The sequence below is a fragment of the Staurois parvus genome, unplaced genomic scaffold (assembly GCF_062004578.1).
Source record: "Staurois parvus isolate SC_StPar_1 unplaced genomic scaffold, SC_StPar_1.0 ptg000154l, whole genome shotgun sequence".
Classification (NCBI taxonomy): Eukaryota; Metazoa; Chordata; class Amphibia; order Anura; family Ranidae; genus Staurois; species Staurois parvus.
Window position 1 is genome coordinate 22,987,377 of NW_028317950.1, and position 19,460 is coordinate 23,006,836.

At 41.4% G+C, this 19,460-nt stretch overlaps 1 protein-coding gene across 3 annotated transcripts in view; it reads right to left on the reverse strand.

Annotated features, from left to right (window-relative positions):
• Window positions 1-3,258: 3,258 nt before the first annotated feature.
• OTUD5 (OTU deubiquitinase 5) overlaps window positions 3,259-19,460 on the reverse strand; it is a 77,000-nt gene continuing 60,798 nt past the window's right edge. For 2 of the 3 annotated variants that reach the window (XM_089675239.1, XM_089675238.1), the window contains exons 3-10: window positions 18,371-18,435; window positions 17,428-17,584; window positions 16,499-16,647; window positions 11,883-11,966; window positions 11,393-11,578; window positions 10,990-11,188; window positions 4,024-4,128; window positions 3,259-3,944 (exon numbers count right to left, since the gene is read on the reverse strand). In XM_089675239.1, coding sequence (XP_089531365.1) covers window positions 3,823-3,944; window positions 4,024-4,128; window positions 10,990-11,188; window positions 11,393-11,578; window positions 11,883-11,966; window positions 16,499-16,647; window positions 17,428-17,584; window positions 18,371-18,435 — 1,067 coding nt within the window. In that variant the 3' untranslated portion in view covers window positions 3,259-3,822. The remainder of the gene's footprint in view (window positions 3,945-4,023; window positions 4,129-10,989; window positions 11,189-11,392; window positions 11,579-11,882; window positions 11,967-16,498; window positions 16,648-17,427; window positions 17,585-18,370; window positions 18,436-19,460) is intronic. The other variant, XM_089675240.1, reaches the window with a different exon arrangement.

Below are 19,460 nucleotides of genomic sequence, written 5' to 3' on the forward strand. Positions count from 1 at the left end.
ATAATTGGTTTACATAAAAGTTATAGCGTCCACAAAGGGCAGTATATATATATATATATATATATATATATATATATATATATATATATACTGGAATTTTTATACTAGTATAAGGCAGATTGTAATCAGCTAACTCACTTCTTGAAGGAGAGTCCTTTCTCTCGAAACGCGTTGGCTTGATGTACTTGTTGTTACGCTCAAAAAAGCCTTCTAATCTACCATCAAAAGTGCATTCTTTTGGACATCAGGTGGTCCTTCTTTTCTACTATTCCAAGCATACGTCGGAAACAACCTCAAGGCCATACGAGAAAGGCAGCAGCCTGAACTCTAAGGCTAGGTTCACACCTATGCAGTTTGCGTTAGATACGATTCTGCAGTGCGTCTTGCGTTTTTTTTTCTCTTTTTACTAGGCAGATTTAAAATGCAAAATGCATGAAAAACACAAAAAATGCTGCAAAAAGGCACTACATGCTTTTCTACAGCGTTTCTACTGAGGTCTACAGAACCAAAAATGCAACTTTTTGCATTAAAAATAAGTCTCTGACCCTTTGCAAAAAATGCATCAGGTGAAAAAGCGGAGATGTGAACATGTCCCATAAGAAATCATGTTAAATGGACTGTATTGCATTTCTGGAAACCGCTTAGATGTGAACCAAGGCTAAGGCTGACCATACACTATACAATTTTCTGACCAATTTCCTTTAGATTTACCTTCCACAATGTAGTGCAAGGGCCTGACTAATTAGATACAATTGCAGGTGTGGTTTAGGTTTGACCTCATATTATATGGTTTTTGGTAAATCTAAAGCAAAACTCTCAGGAAAATTGTATAATGTATGGCCAGCCTAAGAGGGTTTACTGCCAATATCCACCATTGGGTACTGCCGACTGGAGAGGCTTCCCCCTACCCACCCACCTACGACCAGTGACTGATCCAGTCAGTCCAGCACAGTCTTCAGAACAAAGAAAGTTGAATAATGTCCTTGCTATACATGTAGGCCATTTATGTACCTCATGAAGCCTGACTGGAATACTCCCTGGACATTGCTAAGTGAGGCCTAGTCATTACTGCTCACCTCCACCATCACAGGAGTGAGCTTTTTATCTGATTCAAACCCTCTCACATGCTCTATGTTTCCCCTGATGCAGGAGATCTGAGATCTCACTCCTGTGATGGTGGAGGTGAGCAGTAAAATCTAGGCCTCACTTAGCAACATCCTGGGAGTATTCCAGTCAGGCTTCATGAGGTACATAAATGGCCTATACCTATAGCAAGGGAAATATTCTACTTTAGGCAGAGCTGCACAGTTTGTTTTTATCTACAGCCACCCCTTATGTTTTTTGGTAAAGGTGAACTAACCCTTTAATAGATCTAACATGTGAACAGATTGTATACTGATGCACAGTCTATTGCTGTACGTAAGCAATAAATCTGGTACATTTTGAAAATATCCCTCAAAACAAACATTAAGGATATTCTACCGTATTTTTCACTCCAAAGACGCACTCCTCCCCACACAAAAATGGGGGGGGGGAATGTCTGTGCATCTTATGGAGCGAATATCGAGCGGCCGGCCCGGTATTCTCCCCGTGTTAGAATACCAAGCCAGCTGCTCGGCTCTTCATTGCAGACCTCCAGTGGTCTTATTAGTTCCTCGGTCCAGCGGTGTCCTCAGTCTTCTGTCCCTGGCATAGGCACGTGGCTGTGACAGCTTGCAGCTTCACAGCCAGGTGCCCACTGCGCATGCACGAGAAGTGCCACGCTTTGTGTATGAGCCTGTAATCTTCTGGCACCTGCCACGTGTCCCAGAAGATTACGGGGAAGGACAACTCCACCTGTCAAATTCGGGTACCCGCTCCCCCTCGTCTCTGGTCTTCCCCTGTACCATGTGTGCAGTCTCTGGTCATCTCTTGTGCCGTGTCCGCAGTCTCTGGTCATCTCCTGTACCGTGTCCGCAGTCTCTGGTCATCTCCTATACTATGTCTGCAGTCCATTGGTTCAGAATATTTTTTTTCCTGTTTTCCACTTCTAAAATCTAGGTGCGTCTTATGGTCAAGTGCTTCTTATGGAACAAAAATATGGTATATAAAATAGATTGTTCCTTGCAGTTAAATACCACACCCTGAACTACAAGTAACATAACTATGAGAGTGACCACATTTTCCACTCCACTATTATATGCTTTACTGAACTGAAAAATAGGAAAAGCAACATTAAGTACACCGGGTGACTTTATTTTATCTGATCATTGCACATTTTTAAGCAGAACTAAAAATTCCACTTGTGAAGGAGGCTCTTGCCATAATGTGCAAGTATACACATTCTTTAAGCCCTACTGTTATGGCTAAATGCCAGGCCCTCAGGCAAAATGCTTGACATTTCCATATATTGCAGCTATCTCTCAACCCACCACATACACCTACTAGATCATCACTAGGATGGATTGTAATGCTGGTCAATAGGAATAGAGTGGAAGGAAGTGTTGGAGCTTTGCCTGTGTGAATAGTCTGGGATTGGGCTGTAGGGTCAAGGGCCTGGAAATTGCTGTGGATATGTGCAAGCACCTTTTATATCTGACAGCTTTTGTTATGTTAAAGCTTTAAAGAGTTAGTTCACCCTTTACAAAAAATAAGGGGTGTTTGTAGATAAAAGCAGCTGTGCAGCTCTGACTATAGTTGAATATTGCCCTTGCTATAGGTGTAGGCCATTTACAAACTCTCCCAAAGCCTGGCTGAAACACTCCCAGGACAATGCTAAACAAGGCCTAGTCTTTACTGCTCCCCTCCTCCATCATAGGAGTAAACTTTTTCTCTGATTTAGTCCTCTTCCCATGCTCTCTCCCCCCCATACTTCTGAGCTTGACATGTAACTCCTTCATGCTGATGCCTCCCAGCCCTAGATGCTGGGAGGCAGAGGTGGCCAATTGGGTGACAGTGATTGGCTGTCACAGCAGTCACATGATCAAATCACTGTCAGCTACTGTGCTGGGAGCGCACTCTCAGCATGATAAGTTTATACTGGGCTGCATGTATGTGGCCGCCTGGCATTAAGGCCTACCCGCCAAGTCTGTATATATGTGTACAGCCAGCGCAAAGTGGTTACGAGCTCATTCCTATGATGGTGGAGATGAGCAGTAACATCCTAGCAACGTTCTTGTTCTTTAATTTGGATATGCTTTAAGTGACAAAAGCATGAAATAATGTCTAAACTCCACCATCAATAATTAGACCAAACACATAACGTACAACACACATTCATTCTTGTATAAGACTTTTTTTTTTGCTTTTTTTTTTCATTTTCTTATCTTTCTTAATAAGAAAAAAGTTATTCCTAGATGATTGGAACGTCCTTTTGATAAGATACAAACCAGAAAAAAAAAAAATCAGGAAGATACAAAAGTGGAAAGCTCCACTGGTTCAGTCATTCTCCCCTCTGCACACCCATCATCTATCTAAAAGATGGAATTGCAAAGTCACAGTAACCCCCACTGGAGCCATTCAAGCACCCCAGGTCAGCTGCTGCAGGCAGTGGAAAGGAGATCTGGAAGTGTCAAGGTGGATGGGGCATTGGGCTGTCAATATTCTCTGGAACATGCAGCTATACAAGTCCTCCAGGGCTAGTAGGAAAGGTAGATTTACAGAAAAAAAAAAAAAAAAAGAAGAAAAAAAAAAAAAAAAGAGCATCATTCATTGTAGAGATCACAAAGTGAGCATGTTATAAACTGGTGGGAGAGTTAAGAAGGGGTGGGGTGGAGGGGCAGGCAAGCAGAGACAAAATGGAGACAGGAGAATGGGATGAATGGAAGAAGTCCAATGTGTATATCAGCTGTGATCTGGGGAAGGGTCCCGCCGTAGGGTGTTTTTCTTCACTGAGTCTAAGTATTCCTGTTGTGACACGGCTAAAACAGAGGCGAGTATTTCATCGTCATCCCAGTCCTTCAGACCTAAGAGCAAGAAGAAATAGCAGCATTGGAAATAGTAAACAGTAGCTTCTCAACAGATCCAAAAAAATAGCACACTCACCAAATGCTGTGGGGGACATATGCTGCATGATGGCTCTGCATTCCAGTGCTGGGTACAAAGACACCAAAGGGGAAGTTGCTCTGTCAGCTCCCGAGTTGCTTGGGCCTACAAGATAAAGACATATCATTGTGAGGTCACGTGACTACACAGAACTATAATACGTGCTATACTGGATCATGCAAATGTGATGACTAAAAAGACTTATAAAGTTGTTTTATCCAGAGAGGAGTCCCAAAGATCAGAGCCAAGGATAATCTTGCGACAGGTGCCAAGGGACATCAGATAAAATAAAGTGTACTTAATGTTGCTTCTACTATTTTTCAGTCCAGTAAAGCATATAATCGTGGAGTGGAAAATGTGGTTACTTTCACATATGTTACTTGTAGTTCAGGGTGTGGTATTTAACTGCAAGGAACAATCTCTTAAATATAGAACACCCCCAATGTTTGTTTTGAGGGATATCTTCAAAAGGTACTAGATTTATTGCTTACATGCCAAGGGACAATACCCATGGTGCAAATGTAAAAATTTCCTTTTGCAGTTAAAAGCAATACATTATTCCCCTCTCCACTTCTCATCGCACCATCTTTAAAAATTTGGCACATGTGCAGATGTGCCACAGGGCTCTGTCAGGTAACTGGCATATGGTAGAGACCTGTGGCATGTCTGCGCAAGTGCAGGGAATCCTGGAACATGGAAAAAGATGTTATTTTTCTGATATTGGGCACTGTAGAAACCTGCAAAATCTTTGTGCATGAACTAGAATCCCCTGCGCCTGTACATGCATGCCTAAAAGGGAATAGTGTATATGAATGTGCCAAATCTTCCACCACGCATGGGCCCTGTGTAAAGCACTGCCTCCTGGGATGTGTGATATGGCAATTCCCGTAAGGGGCATAACTAAGTTGATTCTAGGCCAGAAAAGCAGAAGTACTGCCTTACAGCACAAAAAGGTGCTATACGATACAGAAAAGGGAAGGGGAAAAAAAAACCAGTTCTGTAAAAGGGAAGATGAAGAACCAGAGGAGCATAGGCTGTTGTAATGGGTGAAGTTCTGCTTTAAAGGCTGTTTACTTTTTTGTTTTCTAAATTCCAGCTTTACGAATATATCTCTGCTGTAGAAAAGAAAAGGCTTTCCCTATATTCTAGGGAAAGCTTTAACTCACCCTCTAGTTTCTTCTACAGAAAAATTCTTAATTACCTCCTGGTATGTGTCCTTCAGAATAGAAAACTGTAGTGTGAGGAAGCACTTCAGCAGCTGTGACCCCATTAAAAACATACCCTGCAGCTGGCCTCCCCTCCAGGAGATTTCTCCCACCAACCGCTGCAATTTCATGTTTTTCCAAAGTAATCATTATCAGTGAGAACCACTCTTACTGAAAATACAACCAGTGTCTTCCCTCTGCTGATGTATCGTTTTGCACCTCACCTTCTTCTTGCATAGATTGTTCATTTGGCATTGTGTGTAGGAGCTGAGCGATGACATAACAGACGTGTGTAAACCGCAACCTGCTCTTTACAATCTGATTGTACAATCTACTTTAGATCTACCATCAACTATATAGTACAAGGTTCAGCCATCCTGGATACAGAGAGATTGAATAGATAGGTGTGTCCTCTTATATAGTTTAGATAAACCTAAAGAAGATTGTACAATCAGACTGAATAGTGTATGGCCACCTTTATACACCTAAAATGAACTAGTCTTCCTTTCAGTGCCATTGTTCATGGCACCCCAAATGCAGAGGCATACACACATTTTTCCACGTGCAACAAATGATGCAAAATGTGCTGTAAAAACGTGCAATCTGCAACTGACCAAAATGCCCCATGGAGGTATTTTGCTGCATTTCTTGCATGTAGGGCAGCCTGTTAAAATTATTGTGCTGCCCTATATGTGTCGTGGCAAAAATGTGCGCTCCTACTATACTAGATGTGAATAGGGCCTGAAAGTGAAATAGGTGAGTTGACGCAAGAACAATGACAGCTGAGTGTCTCCACACACAAAACTCCCATGTACTTGTATAAAGCTGGCCATACACTATACAATCTGTTGGAAAAGGAGGACCCACCTGTCCAATATATCAAATTAGACAGGCCCTTGCACTACATGCATGATGACAGACCTAAAAGGAGATTGTAATGTATAGGAAATATTAAAAAAAAATAAAAAAGATGGTGTAATAATGGGGGAGGTGTGGTCCTGAGAGGTAAAACACAACCTATTCTATGCTGCAGTAAATCAGGGCATGATGGGATATAAAGTTCCCTGGGTGGTCAAATCATGCTACAGGAACTCGGGGCTCAGAATGCATTTTTACAAATTCTGAATAGAGAGGTGCAGTTTAAAGCTGCTGTGGACTAGGTAAGTGAGAGATAAGCATATTGGAATGGCTGGGGCAGAAAGGACATTACAAAAGGCTTCTATTTATTATGAAAAACTAAATTATACCTGAAAAAGTGAACTTAGTCTTTAACTAGGGCTGATAAAAGTTGCTTAATTAATAAGGAGATAAACACGTTTTATAACAAAGAAGACAAAAAAACAATTTGTTTTAATTTGTAAGGTTGCTTTAAATTGTATCACATGCAGATTGAGCCCGGGTTCACACGGAATAGGACTTTGATATCGTGCGACTTCACTTCAAGTCGCAAGATTTCAAAATCAGATGTCAGTGTGACTTATAGGATATCTGTGCGACTTCATGCACAGATGTCCATGCAAGTCGCACCCAAAATCACCAAAAGTAGTGTAAGAACTAATTTTCAAAATGAAGTCGCACGAATAAGAATGGTTCCATTGCTGAACATTAAGTGCGACTTTTCAGGCAATTTGAACTGTCGAATCGCATGACAAGTAGCCTCAGTGTGAATGGCGGCTGAAGGTCACCCTTTTGATCTTCATATGAAAGAACAGTAAATACAACGTAAACATGTAAATTTGTATTTCTGATCCCACTTACAGTGTTTACAAACACTGCTCAGGTCTGATTATTACTTACCAAATATTCCAGCCTGTCAGAATGACAGCTGGGACTTGCTAAGTATACTGTAGAGAAGGTAGGGGCAAGAGAAGGGAAAGGGACAGGGTATACAACATACACTTTGTGTACATCATTTACTCTTTTGAGTATACATAGCATGCACAAGGTACCAGTGTATCATTAAGAAATTTTTAATTTTTTTTTTATTTTCGCCGGATAGTGTAAGGAAGGGTTTGAGGGTCACGTTTTTATTCCTGATGGTGAATTTGCTGAGAAGACAATTTCCGGATGACCAGTCACCTCAAGGAAAGTGACAGGGAATCCCATATTTATTGTCACTAGAACAAATGACAGAAATGTATTTCTGTCCCAAACAATTTGGGACAGAAATACATCTTAAAAAGTTTTTATCCTTAATATAACAGAGCTGTTCGTTAGCAATCACTAGGCAAAACAAGCTCACATGAAGGAGAAAAAACACCCATTTTGGTAAGCAAATATAACACACAAGGAAATGGAAAAATTTTAATCAAACATTACAATCTCTACAAAATCAGTTCATTACAAAACAGCACAGGCCTTGAATGTGTTCATACATCCGGTGTTCAGCATTATACAATGACCAAAAAAATTAAAGGAACACTTTTTAATCAGAGTATAGCATCAAGTCAGTGAAACTCCTGGGATATTGATCTGATCAGTTAAGTAGCAGAGGGGTTTGGTAATCAGCTTCAGCTGCTCTGGTGTTAATGAAATGAATAACAGGCGCACTAGATGGGCAACAATGAGATGATCCCCAAAACAGGAATGGTTTTACAGGTGCCACTGACATTTTTTTCCCTACTTATCTTTTCTGACCATTTTCCACTAGTTTTGCATTTGGCTAGGGTCAGTGTCACTACTGGTAGCAGGAGGCAATACCTTGACCCTACAGAGGTTGCACAGGAAGTCCAACTACTCCAGGATGGCACATCAATACATGCCATTATTAGAAGGCTTGCTTTCTCCCAGCACAGTCTCAGGAGCATGGAGGAGATTCCAGGAGACAGGCAGTTATTCTAGGAGAGCTGGAAAGGGCTGTAGAAGATCCTTAACCCATCATAAGGACCGGTATCTGCCCCTTTGTGAAAGGAGGAACAGGATGAGCACTGCCAGAGCCCTACAAAATGACCACCAGCAGGCCACTGGTATGAATGTCTCTGACCAAACAATCAGAAAGACTTCATGAGGGTGGCCTGAGAGCCCGATGTCCTCTAGTGGGCCCTGTACTCACTGCCCGGCAACATAGAGCTCGATTGGCATTTGCCATTGAACACCACAAGCCATGGAGAACATTATGCTGCCTGTAACATCATTCAGCATGACCGTTTTGGTGGTGGGTCAGTGATGGTCTGGGAAGGCATATCCATGGAGGGACACACAGACCTCTACAGGCTAGACAATTCCACCCTGACTGCTATTAGATATCGGGATGAAATCTTTGGTGCAGTGGGTCCTGGGTTCCTCCTGGTGCACGACAATGCCTGGCCTTGTGGCGAGAGTATGCAGGCAGTTCCTGGAGGATGAAGGAATTGATACCATTGAATGGCCCCCAGGCTCGCCTGACCAAAATCCAACAGAACACCTCTGGGATATAATTTTTCGGTCTATCCAACAACACCAGGTTACACCTCAGACTGTCCAGGAGCTCAGTGATGCCCTGGTCCAGATCTAGGAAGAAATACCCCAGGATACCATCTGTTGTCTGATTAGGAGCACGTGGGGGCCAAACAAAAAACTGTGTACCATTCTGAGTTGCTGAAATGAAAATTCAGCAAAATGGACTTGCCTGCTGCATCATTTTTTCACTTTGATTTTCGGGGTGTCTTTGATGGAAATTAAAATTATCAACCTACAGAGAACTGAATTCAAACGATGGGGCATCCTTACATTCCTAACACATTACCCAGTCCATAATCAGTATAGATATCCAGCATATTTTTCCTTATTGAGATCTGATGTGTTTTCAAAGTGTTCCTTTAATTTTTTTTTGAGAAGTGTAGCTTTAGTACATAAGATACACCCCAAACTTTTTTTTTCCCCATTATGATATGGATATTTCCTCTGCTGACACATATCAATTTTATTGATAAAGAACACTGGTGATACGGTGAACACACAGACCGCCTCTGCTAACCTCTCCTTAAAAAAAAAAAAACCTACCTAAAAAGCTACTTTTCCAGCTTTTACACTGATCCAATAGCTCTTGTATTTTCCAAATCACATAACTTAATCTGAAAGCTCAAAAAGCCTGATATAAACACGTTTCTAAAATATGTGCACAATGTGCAAACAGCACTGCAAAGTGAATCCTTCATTAGGCCAGCTATTTTAAGTAGAGGCAATATGGATAAGGTTTTGAGTGGGGGACAAGCCAGATAATTAGGTCTATGAGTAGCGTTAGAGAACATTTAATCAGAAATAGATTTTATTTACAGAATATGTGAGTTTATGCTGATCAGGCTCAGGTGCATATTTCCTCCCACCCTGAAAGCCCAGGTGCTGCATACAGCCTCCTATAGAAATGAATATAGAAGAGTTGCGTACAGACATATGCAAAACAATTTTAAAACGTTCTTTTTAAACACAGCGTCTAAGAGGCAGGGAAATGTGTGAATTTACGCTGAATGAGCTCAGGCGTCCACATGCAAGAGGCCATAACTTAAACATAGTATTTCAGTCTCCTACATCTACAAATCAGACTCCTTTAGACCCGTTTCACATTATGAACTGCAGGTGAATTACACAGGAACCGTAACGCATCCCTGTGCAAATTAAAAATTATTTAGTGCAGTGCGATTTTGGCACATTCATTTTGAATAGGCTCAGATCGCACTGTATCGTACCAAAGATGCACATGCACCAATCTTGGAACCACACCACAATTGGATCGCATGGTCGCTTTGAACCTTACAATCCGAAGCAGGCAAACGCACTGCGTTTGCAACCTGTATTTGGGGTGTCATTAAGATTAAACTGACACCTGCTGCAGATTGCAACGCGGTGCGGGAAACACACACGGATTGCGGAGTTTCCCACACAAGTGTGAACCTAGGCTTAATGTGGCAGCATTCGCTAATAATGAAAAATACGTTGTTAGCAAACCTCAATCTTCTGCAATAAGAAGCTACTTTTTGGCATCTGCTCAGTAAGTTATAATGCAAAGTGCTACATTTTGGTACCATCAAGGTTTCCTTCATCATGCAAAGCTCCAGTCATTTTAGGTATGCTGGCAGCAAATTTTAATCTGACTTCTATGATGATGTCCACCAGATCACTCTGCACTGGGCTGAATACTGGTCTGCAAAGGAGTTATTTTCATGAACATTCTCTAACAGTCTTGTGTAATGTGGAAATCTCCCACAATCTTTTGTAGCTTGAAAGCAGACTGTCAGTCTCTTGTTATCTAGCAGCAGCCTACAGCAAGAGCGACTATTGTAACTAACAATTTTCACACCAATTTGTTGTACCACGTACCAGTTGCTTGTAATTTAGCAGCTCTCAGCCTGGCGTTATGGCTTCTCATATAATTGAACAGCTTTCAAATATCTCTGGCACCTATTGGAGTGGGTTCTGAAGAGAGTTGTTGGAAAACCCCAAAAGGGCTGGGGTGAGGAGAGGCGACTAAAAACATCAGGAACAATTTTTATTCTTTATTGCTTATGCACTGCACTCACCTATCACAATGATGAATACAATTACCATAACTTCACAGAAGGGGTGGAGAGTACTGATCAGTTCACACAGACTATGCTTTCTGCTACAGGAATAAGATCAGAGAAATATGTGGGCCATATAGCAAAAATCCTGAAAATGATCTTTGACCTGAGGTCTGGTTTTATATATAACAGAGGAAATGTAAAAGATATTTGTTATAGAAAGGTGAACTTGGGATCTAAGAATTTTACCAAAAACTTGAGGCCATGGCCATGGCTGTAGTTACCTGGTGCACAAGGCGAGGGAGGCTTTGCTAACACTAGGGCATTCCCAGGGGAAGACGGCTTTGTTTGATCTCCATGAACATCAGGGTGTTCAGGAGACCCCGCAGTGCTACGCTGTCTTGGTGAACGTCCGCTCCATTCTTCTGGACCACTTGATGCTGCAGCTGTAGCAGAACTGCAGGTTGCACTGGCTTTGCGGGGCTGTGAATATAAAGACAGATTGGAGGTCTCTATTAGGAACATGAACAGGAGAAAATAAGAAAAGCAGAGAAGAAAGGAAACAGGGGGAACATATGAGAGCACATTGGTAGAATTTGGGGACAAGACAGAAAGCCAAGTGTTGATGGCAAAATAAGTGAATGAAATTAAAAAAAAAAAAAAAAAAAGTACTGCTAATAGTGTTACCTGTCTGGCCTGCTTCTCTTGGTCCCTCAACCACTGCAGATAAGATTCTCGAGCAACTTGTTCCTCAATGGCCTCATTTGTAGCTTCCCAGTCTGTGGCCCTCTTTTTATCTTCTAACATTTGTTGCTCGATCCAGGACTCTTCTGAGGTCCGAATAGCATTTTTCATCAGCGACTGATCTGCATACTAAACACACATACAGTTTGAAAGAGCCTCATATTTCGGAATATCACTTTTGTCGTAAAATACTAGAGAGGTTGCAGCCCAGACTTCAGCTGTCAATATTCCAGTGCTAAAAATCAAATCTGAGGTGTTTTTAATGCCCCAAAACACAACCTAGCTCTGCTGGCCTCTATGAGCATTAATGGTTGATGTTTTGTCCAACCCCCAACAACCTGTTGCTTGAGGAGCAAAAAACATGACTAAATATTATAGAAAAAATAAAAAACCCATGGTAACGTGATCAGTTACTATAAGGCTGCATGCACACCTTCGCAAGTTGGGAATGTGGGCAGAAATGCTTGTTTCTGTCTGCGTTTCCAGAAACAGGCGAACTCTTCTCATCTCTGCACTCCTGTAGGCAAACAATATGGAGGAAGAACAATGTAAAAGTAACCAAAAGTAACTGGGGTGGGAGGGGGTGGGGGTCACCATTAAAAATGCGGTGGGAGGGGAAACCTTTTAAAATTAACCTGTTGCTTTGCCCTGCATGACATACCAATACACAAGTATACAGCACCATAAGAATAAGTCATCAGATTGTTTTTCTCTATTTGACTAAATTAAGGTTTTCAAATACCTGTGGCGATGTACTAGATCGGCTAAAAATCAAAAGGTGCATAAAAACAAAAAGGTGTTCAAACCCTTTTGGATTCTCTTTAGAAAGGATACACTGTCCGAATTAATAAGCCGTCTCTTTGTGGAAGCAGCGGTCACTCTGTAGAGGTCTGAGACACCTCCTCTGGAGTCAGAGGTAAGGATTTCTAACCAGCAGGGAGAATGAGCATTGTTGATTGTGGATCCCAAGCTCTGACTCAGCAGGGGTATATGGTACCTCTGTAGAAAGACCATTTTCATACAAAGAGCAAGGGCCCATCTCTGCAACATGTGGCTGCTTTCTAAAGAACACAAAATGTATGACTTAACATGTTTTGATGCACCTGGAATGTATTTAGCTGAATTAGATTTTAAAGAAGAACTAAAAAAGGTAACAAAATATTTTACATAGTTAGACTGGTTGAGCTTGGACCCATGTAACCATCCATACACCATCCTGGATCATGCCACTGGAAGCTGGAAATCAACAAAGTTAAAAATGGTACTCCAGTTATCTTCACTTACTTCAAGGTCCTGCACTGAGAGGCTACCCTGCTGCATTCTGCACCCAGGAGGTCAGCTGCTCAGCAAGGGCACTATTCAGAGAAACATTTGCATTTTCTGAATGAATGGAAAATGTTTCCTTACTGCACAGGCAGGGCAGTGAAGTTATATATAATATACATGCTTGAAATTCTTCTTTAAAGAATGTCTACAAGGGTTGGTGCATCACAAAAACATGTGCCCTACTGTACAAATCTTTTGCCAGGTACAACCATCTATAAGGTTTAGCTGTGGGTGAATCACAAGACTATGTATGTTGATCTGTAACATAAAATCTTATCTTGGGTTATACTGCTGTCAACAGGAAGAAGGGACACTGGCAATCAAAGTTGTAAGCCAGCACCTGTATGATCCCTCTTCTACCCAGCATTCCTCAGTTTTGTGAGAAAGCAATACACAGAGCCAGATTTAAAAAAAAAGAAAAGAAAAAAAAAAGACAAGATCTTGATGAAAAGTATCTTATGCAAGCACAAAAATCTTTTCTCCAATGTCCATTGAGGGACCCAAGAATTCAGATACGGTTGATAAGTTGAGAAACATTCTAACCAAGAAATGGGCAAAATCAACTGACAAAACCAGGAAGAGACCTTTAACACAGGACTACCGGAAGGATCCCTGCCTGAACCAAATACAAGTGGTTTAACAGTATCCAAGGATGTAAAATTCTACTGAAGAAGGGAGTGTAATTCTGGCCAAGGCCAAGTTCCCACCAGCACAGAAACAGGCCTGCCAAGACAAACTTCTGGATGCAGAGAAAGATGAATGGCAACTAAAGGAGATGTCACTACTGTTGGGATGTACACACAGCCCCCACAACTTATAGAAGTGGGGGTGCGCCAGGCCCTACAGCTTGAGTGGAAGTTAGGCTCTGAAAGCCTAAGAGTACTTACTGCCAAAGCAGATGAGGACAAAGGATAAGATTCCTCAGAATCTTCCACAAATCTCGTTGCAGTAGCACACTCTGATCACCAGTTGTGTTGCTAATGATGATGTCAAAAGAAGGTCTGAAAAGAGGTGAATAGTAAGCAAATCAAATGTTCCTTGGGCACCTTGTCAGCATCCATGGCATGTAGCCATAGTGACCTATGCATTAATATAAGTCTCATGTGAGACAAGTTCTGAGATTTGTAACAACCAGTCACAACTAAAGTACAAGTCTCCAGATATTTGCTCCAGCCACTCTATAAAGCACGGGCCTACTCCTGTGGTGGAGGGATGCCCCTTAAAGGATTCAACCCATTCTGAAATCATCTCATAGATAAAGGTTACTGGCAACAAGGGATAGAGGATTAAACCAGGTAATTCAACTAGTAGAGAGAAAAGTCCTGTGCCGCTCCAGGTGAACTATCAAAGTTACCTATACTAAGGGGGTATCCTGAGGGTGCTAGAACAATAATGTGGGGACAATGAAATGTTAATATTCACGCTATAAACAACGCTTACTCAACCTCCATTTGATGTGACATTTACATAAAAATATAAAGAATTGAACAGTGCAGCGAACTATGGATTTTTCTCTTCATACAGATAACTAGGTTGTAAGGAAAGAATTCAGCTTTCAGTGAAGTCCTAAAAGATGAGCACACTTTCAATCCTTTCAGTGGAGTTTCTGCTTATGTGGATCACTGTTGTATCCAGAATGGCAAAAAACTGGTTACAAATCCCTTCTCAAACAGGAATGTTTCCCTTCTGCACAGAGAAATTACACAAAAAGCAGGTGTAGTGGAAAGGTCTTTGCAGCTTTAGGAGTTCGAAAAGACCCAAGGCCATTAACAGCAAATTGATCCACCAGATGCATGGTAATAAGGACTCCATTAATAAGGTTTGAACCAACTCCCTGTAAATCTTAGTCAACTGCAGAAGACTACAGTGACCCAAAAACAGTCTCTCCCAAGACAAGACTGCTGAGATTCTGAACCAGAAATGGCAACAGGGGCTTACAGGCCCTGTTTGATTTATGGGCTCAGGAGGGTTAGAGACAGAATATACAGGAGGTAGCACCGGAGAGCTTAAGCTGGCCATATGCCAGAGGTTTTTCAAACATTCATACAAAAGTTCTTATCAGTACGTCTGATGACAATTTTCAACAATCAATTTCGGAATGAGTGTAATTTCCTCAACAAAAGCGCCACTATGTTTGAAAACAAACATCCTGTGACCACATTGACTATTAGAAAATTGAACCAGCGTTCTTAAAATGAGAAAATTCAAACAAAATTCTAATGGTAAACAAAAAAAAGTGCCGCTTTTACAGTGGAGTGCTGGCTTGTTTAGTATCTACAGAGCAGATGATCTGTACCACGCAGTGACCTGGCATACACGGCACTTGTGAAGCTGCCAGCTGGATAAGCCCAGAGTGCTGAGCTACGGGAGCTACACTGCTCTATGATTATCACTAGCTCTTGCTTTGCTTTTATTGTAAGTGTGGTTCTTAATATATTTCAGCTATTTTATGACACAGTGAGCACTATGTAGGTTTTTACACAGAAGACCACCGGATCCTCCATTGCAGCTGACGCTCGCCATTAAAAAGGGAGCCAGTCTGGTTAGACCTTTCATAATTTAAAGGCCGGAGGAGGTGAGTCTGTTCTTTTATTCACCTCGGTGCTGGAGTACAGCACTGTTTGGTTTCAGCTTTTGGGAAATTGGACTCCTTTATGAACCTTTACAGTTGAATTTATAGATATTCACATAATTTCATTTATTTACTTCATATTTTTGACACTGATTTTTCAATATTCTGGTCGGATCAGTTCCATCTATGGTAACAAAGTAAATGTCTCCAGGACCACTTGGGGAGCATTGGCTGCGGTCGCTCGTTGCAATGGGACTGTCCTCTTTGCATCTTTGGAAAGATATATTATGCAACACAGCAGTAAGCAACTGGGCCCTGGTATGGTGCCTCCTCCAGAATGAATGGTGGGGAAAAGGGCGCAAAGCACTCCACCTAGTGTGTGAAATCAGCACTCTGGTAAAACCTTGTGGTGGTGGGTAAATGTAAAAGCCACTAAGCAATGCAAACTGAAGTAGCTCTTGGTGCTTCAGCCCAACCAACCTTGCTCATCACCAAGTAATTCTTCAGAGACATGGTCACACTTGGGGCTGTGCCACGGCTTTTGACCTGGAAAGCAGTCTAACACAATATAAAAAGGTCTGGAAAATGACACAATGCAGAATCTAGTGTCTGAAGGACACATTCCAGGTTAGCCAAACATGTCCAGTCTAGCAGGGTCTGGGTACATTGTCATCAGCATTAGCTTTAGAGAATCTGGATAGCTGGTGTACAAAGACCGGTTCAAGCAGCTGTGTAACAAGAAATCTTACTTGAAGACACCTAGTGAAAAAGAAAGTGAAGAAAGCTAGCAGAAAATATACTTTTCTTTCAGCAGAGCTTGGACCTTCTAGGATGCTAGCAAAAAAAATGAGGCATGTTGGGTAGAGAGTTATACAGGATCTGGTTTACAAATTTTGCTTTTGACGGTATTTCAACTTTCCAAGCCCGTTTGTGTTGCCACAATTCAGGGCGATGCACCTGCTCTATGTGCAATGCTCTGTCAGGCTAATTATCAAGAAAGGAAATCCAACAGTATTCTGTAGAGTGCAAAACACAACACCATTTTATATTAATTGTGATGCACTGGCAACCAATTCATAATAAATGAGCTGCCTTGACAGAACATGTGTGATTTGGCCCTCACACTTGGGATCCCTCCTCTCTCCCCTTACCCCTGGTTTGAAGGATGGCAGGCCCAGACCAACTCCAATGGTTGCCTTGTTGGGGTTCACCACTGAATTGTAGTGTATATTCCGATGGTAGCTCACTCTTATTGGCTCATCTTCATTTTGCTGGATTCCGTGAAACGTGTTGATTGGTTCTGGACAGAAGGAGAGAGGTCAGAAAACATACAGAATGCTGCCTACACTAGTAGCAGGGCATGAATCTGGTCTCCCCAATTGAAAGTTATATAAGCAATCTGGTAAAATTTTGTATGGGGGGGAATAATTACAGACTCCATCAAATGTACATGTAGCTGTCTGTCCTCAACTGAAACCATGTCATGTCTTAATGACAAAGCAGGAAATTAGGTTGTTTCCAAATGGTTCTAATCCTTTATTACTTTACTAATGCTGCTCTCGCTGTTTGCCGATAGAAATAAGGAGAGTCTCTTCACTGGGGACACAATGGAAAAAAAAAAAAAAAAAAAAAAAAAGAAGTGAAGAGGGATCTATCCAAGGAGAACAAAGACAGCAATTAAAACCTGACAGAGGTTCTAACCCTTCCCCATTACATCCAAAATGAATCTACTTGTTTGCCAACAAAGTTATCATTTTTAAGAAACTCCTGTACATCTATACACCATATTGCTGCCATTTTCTAGAACATCTCATTTTAAAAGAAACTATAGGTGCAAAGATAGAAAAAAAAAAATCTCTTCAGTAAAATCCTGAGTAAAAGGTTGTATAGGAGTCCAATGACACTCTCACACACAGAAAATTTCACATGAATAGCACCTTTAGAAATTTACTGAGAAAAACTGTGATGTGTTCAATACTTATTTATTTTACCCGATATAGATGTATACTATTTTTTGTGTGTAGCCTATTGCTGCTCTGGTGACAAGTTCTTTTAGGCATAGCTGGAGTAGTAGTGTTACCTGTCCCATACTGATACACCTCTACAGGTCGGTTGTACATCTCCGCCATAGCCTGCATTTCTATGTGATTGCCATGACAGTTATTTTTCCTCTTGCGGTTAATGTAAGTGGTAAAATCTTCTGTCACATAGTTTGAGAAGTAGTCTGCATTTTTCATCTGTTGAGGGGTAACAAAAGACAATAGATGAGAACAGTCCTAGGATGCAGATTCATGTAACACAGCAAGTGACTGTCAGTGAAATCAGAAGAAGATAATGTCGCTCCAAAAACTTTCATTCTCCACTTCGATTCATGGGTGTGCATTGGGATCTGACCCCAGAGCACATCCTTGTTCAACAGCAATATGACTGAAAGGAGGGAAAGGGCTGCACATCGACAACAACATAGCGGTTAGAAAGCTTTGTTCCCGTAACAAAAATTTACAGTGTTACTTGCCACCTGTCATCCACCTGCTCCATGATTAGGCCCTTCTGGTCAAGAAACGTTGGAGTGGGAAGATGACAGGTGGCAAATCACACTGTGTTAATGGAATAAAACATTTTAACAACTGTGAGGTTATTGGTGTGCATTCCTTTCCATCCTTTCAGTAGTATGTGAAGTTTGCCAAGTAGGCTATAAGAATACAACACAGTGAAGAAAACCAAAATGAAGGGCCATCAGGAAGAGATGAGAGACGGTGGGGACAACTTGGGTCTAAACCAAAAAGTATTGAGGAGAATTGCAATTTACAGAGATTCGGGACACCAGAGGTGAAATCTGTAGGTATATGTTTTGTTCTGATAAAGAGATTTTCTTTAATGACTTCAATTGCGTATTAATAATTCCCCAACTGTAACAGAATTCAGAATGTAACAAAGCAAATGCTAACAAAGTGAATCCTATGCAAGTAAACAAATTACAAATATTGCACGTAGTTTAGGCTAAGTCTCCAAGCCTCACTCACCAAGTAATCCATGCAGTGTTTCCGGACCACCTCGTGCATGTCCTGGTCTCCATATACCTGGTCGGCTGAAAAGGGAAACAGAGGTGTAAGATAAACAATATAGACAAGGAATGACAAATCTGGAATAGACTTAGAAGCTCAAGAACAACAAGGACCACAATGTAGGGTTAAATAAAAGTGAAGCTCTAAGCCATTTAAACCGTAAAAGTCATGCCTGAAAGTAGACCCCACAAGATACCTACTACAAACATTGTAAGGTCTTTAAGGTGACTTTGATCCTGATCGCATTGTGTCAAATGTTCCAAATCAAACTCCCCATGGGTTAAGACAACCGCTTGTCAATCCCCATCCAATAAAAGTAACAATGGCACTCTGATTTGACAGGAGGGCATAGAGCGAGCTCCTGGCAGCCTTCCTACTTCCGTTCCATGAAAGTACCTCAGTGGCCAGCGACAGTGTGACAGATAGGTGCAACTTCCCTATACAGTCAGGAAAGGTAAGCCCATATTTACAATGGTAAAGTGTGATCAGAGGAATGCACAGAATTGACTAACAGAGGTTGCAGTAGGCTCCATGTGGTTCCAACTTTCAGGTATGACTTTTACAAGTTTGATAAAATATTTCAAGTTTTAAAGGAACTTGTCTTCCTTTTTAGACTAAAAATCATCTTTTCTTTTTCTGTCCCCCAGTCATTCTCTTTCAAAAATTCTGCTGTAAAATCTTAAGACCATGTCAAATGATGTTTTCCATTAATACAACACATTAACGTGTACATTTTTAAAGGGTTGGCAGGGCACCTTAACACATGAAAACCTGGACATGCATTGTGGTGTGTTGGCTGCTACAGTGCATTGGGGAGCCATTCACAATCAATATCACCAAAACGCATTGAGGTAACACGTGTTAAAATGTATGTTTTACTGCATGTTACCCAACACACTAACCTGAATGGGCCCTAATAGCAGTGACTTTCACCTAATATTTACTGTAGTATGCGTGTCTGTAGGACTGTGGTAGGGACATTAAAGTGTAAGCTCCTTCAGCCAAAGCCTTCGAACCACAATTATTCCTTTTAACTAAACCGCAGTCA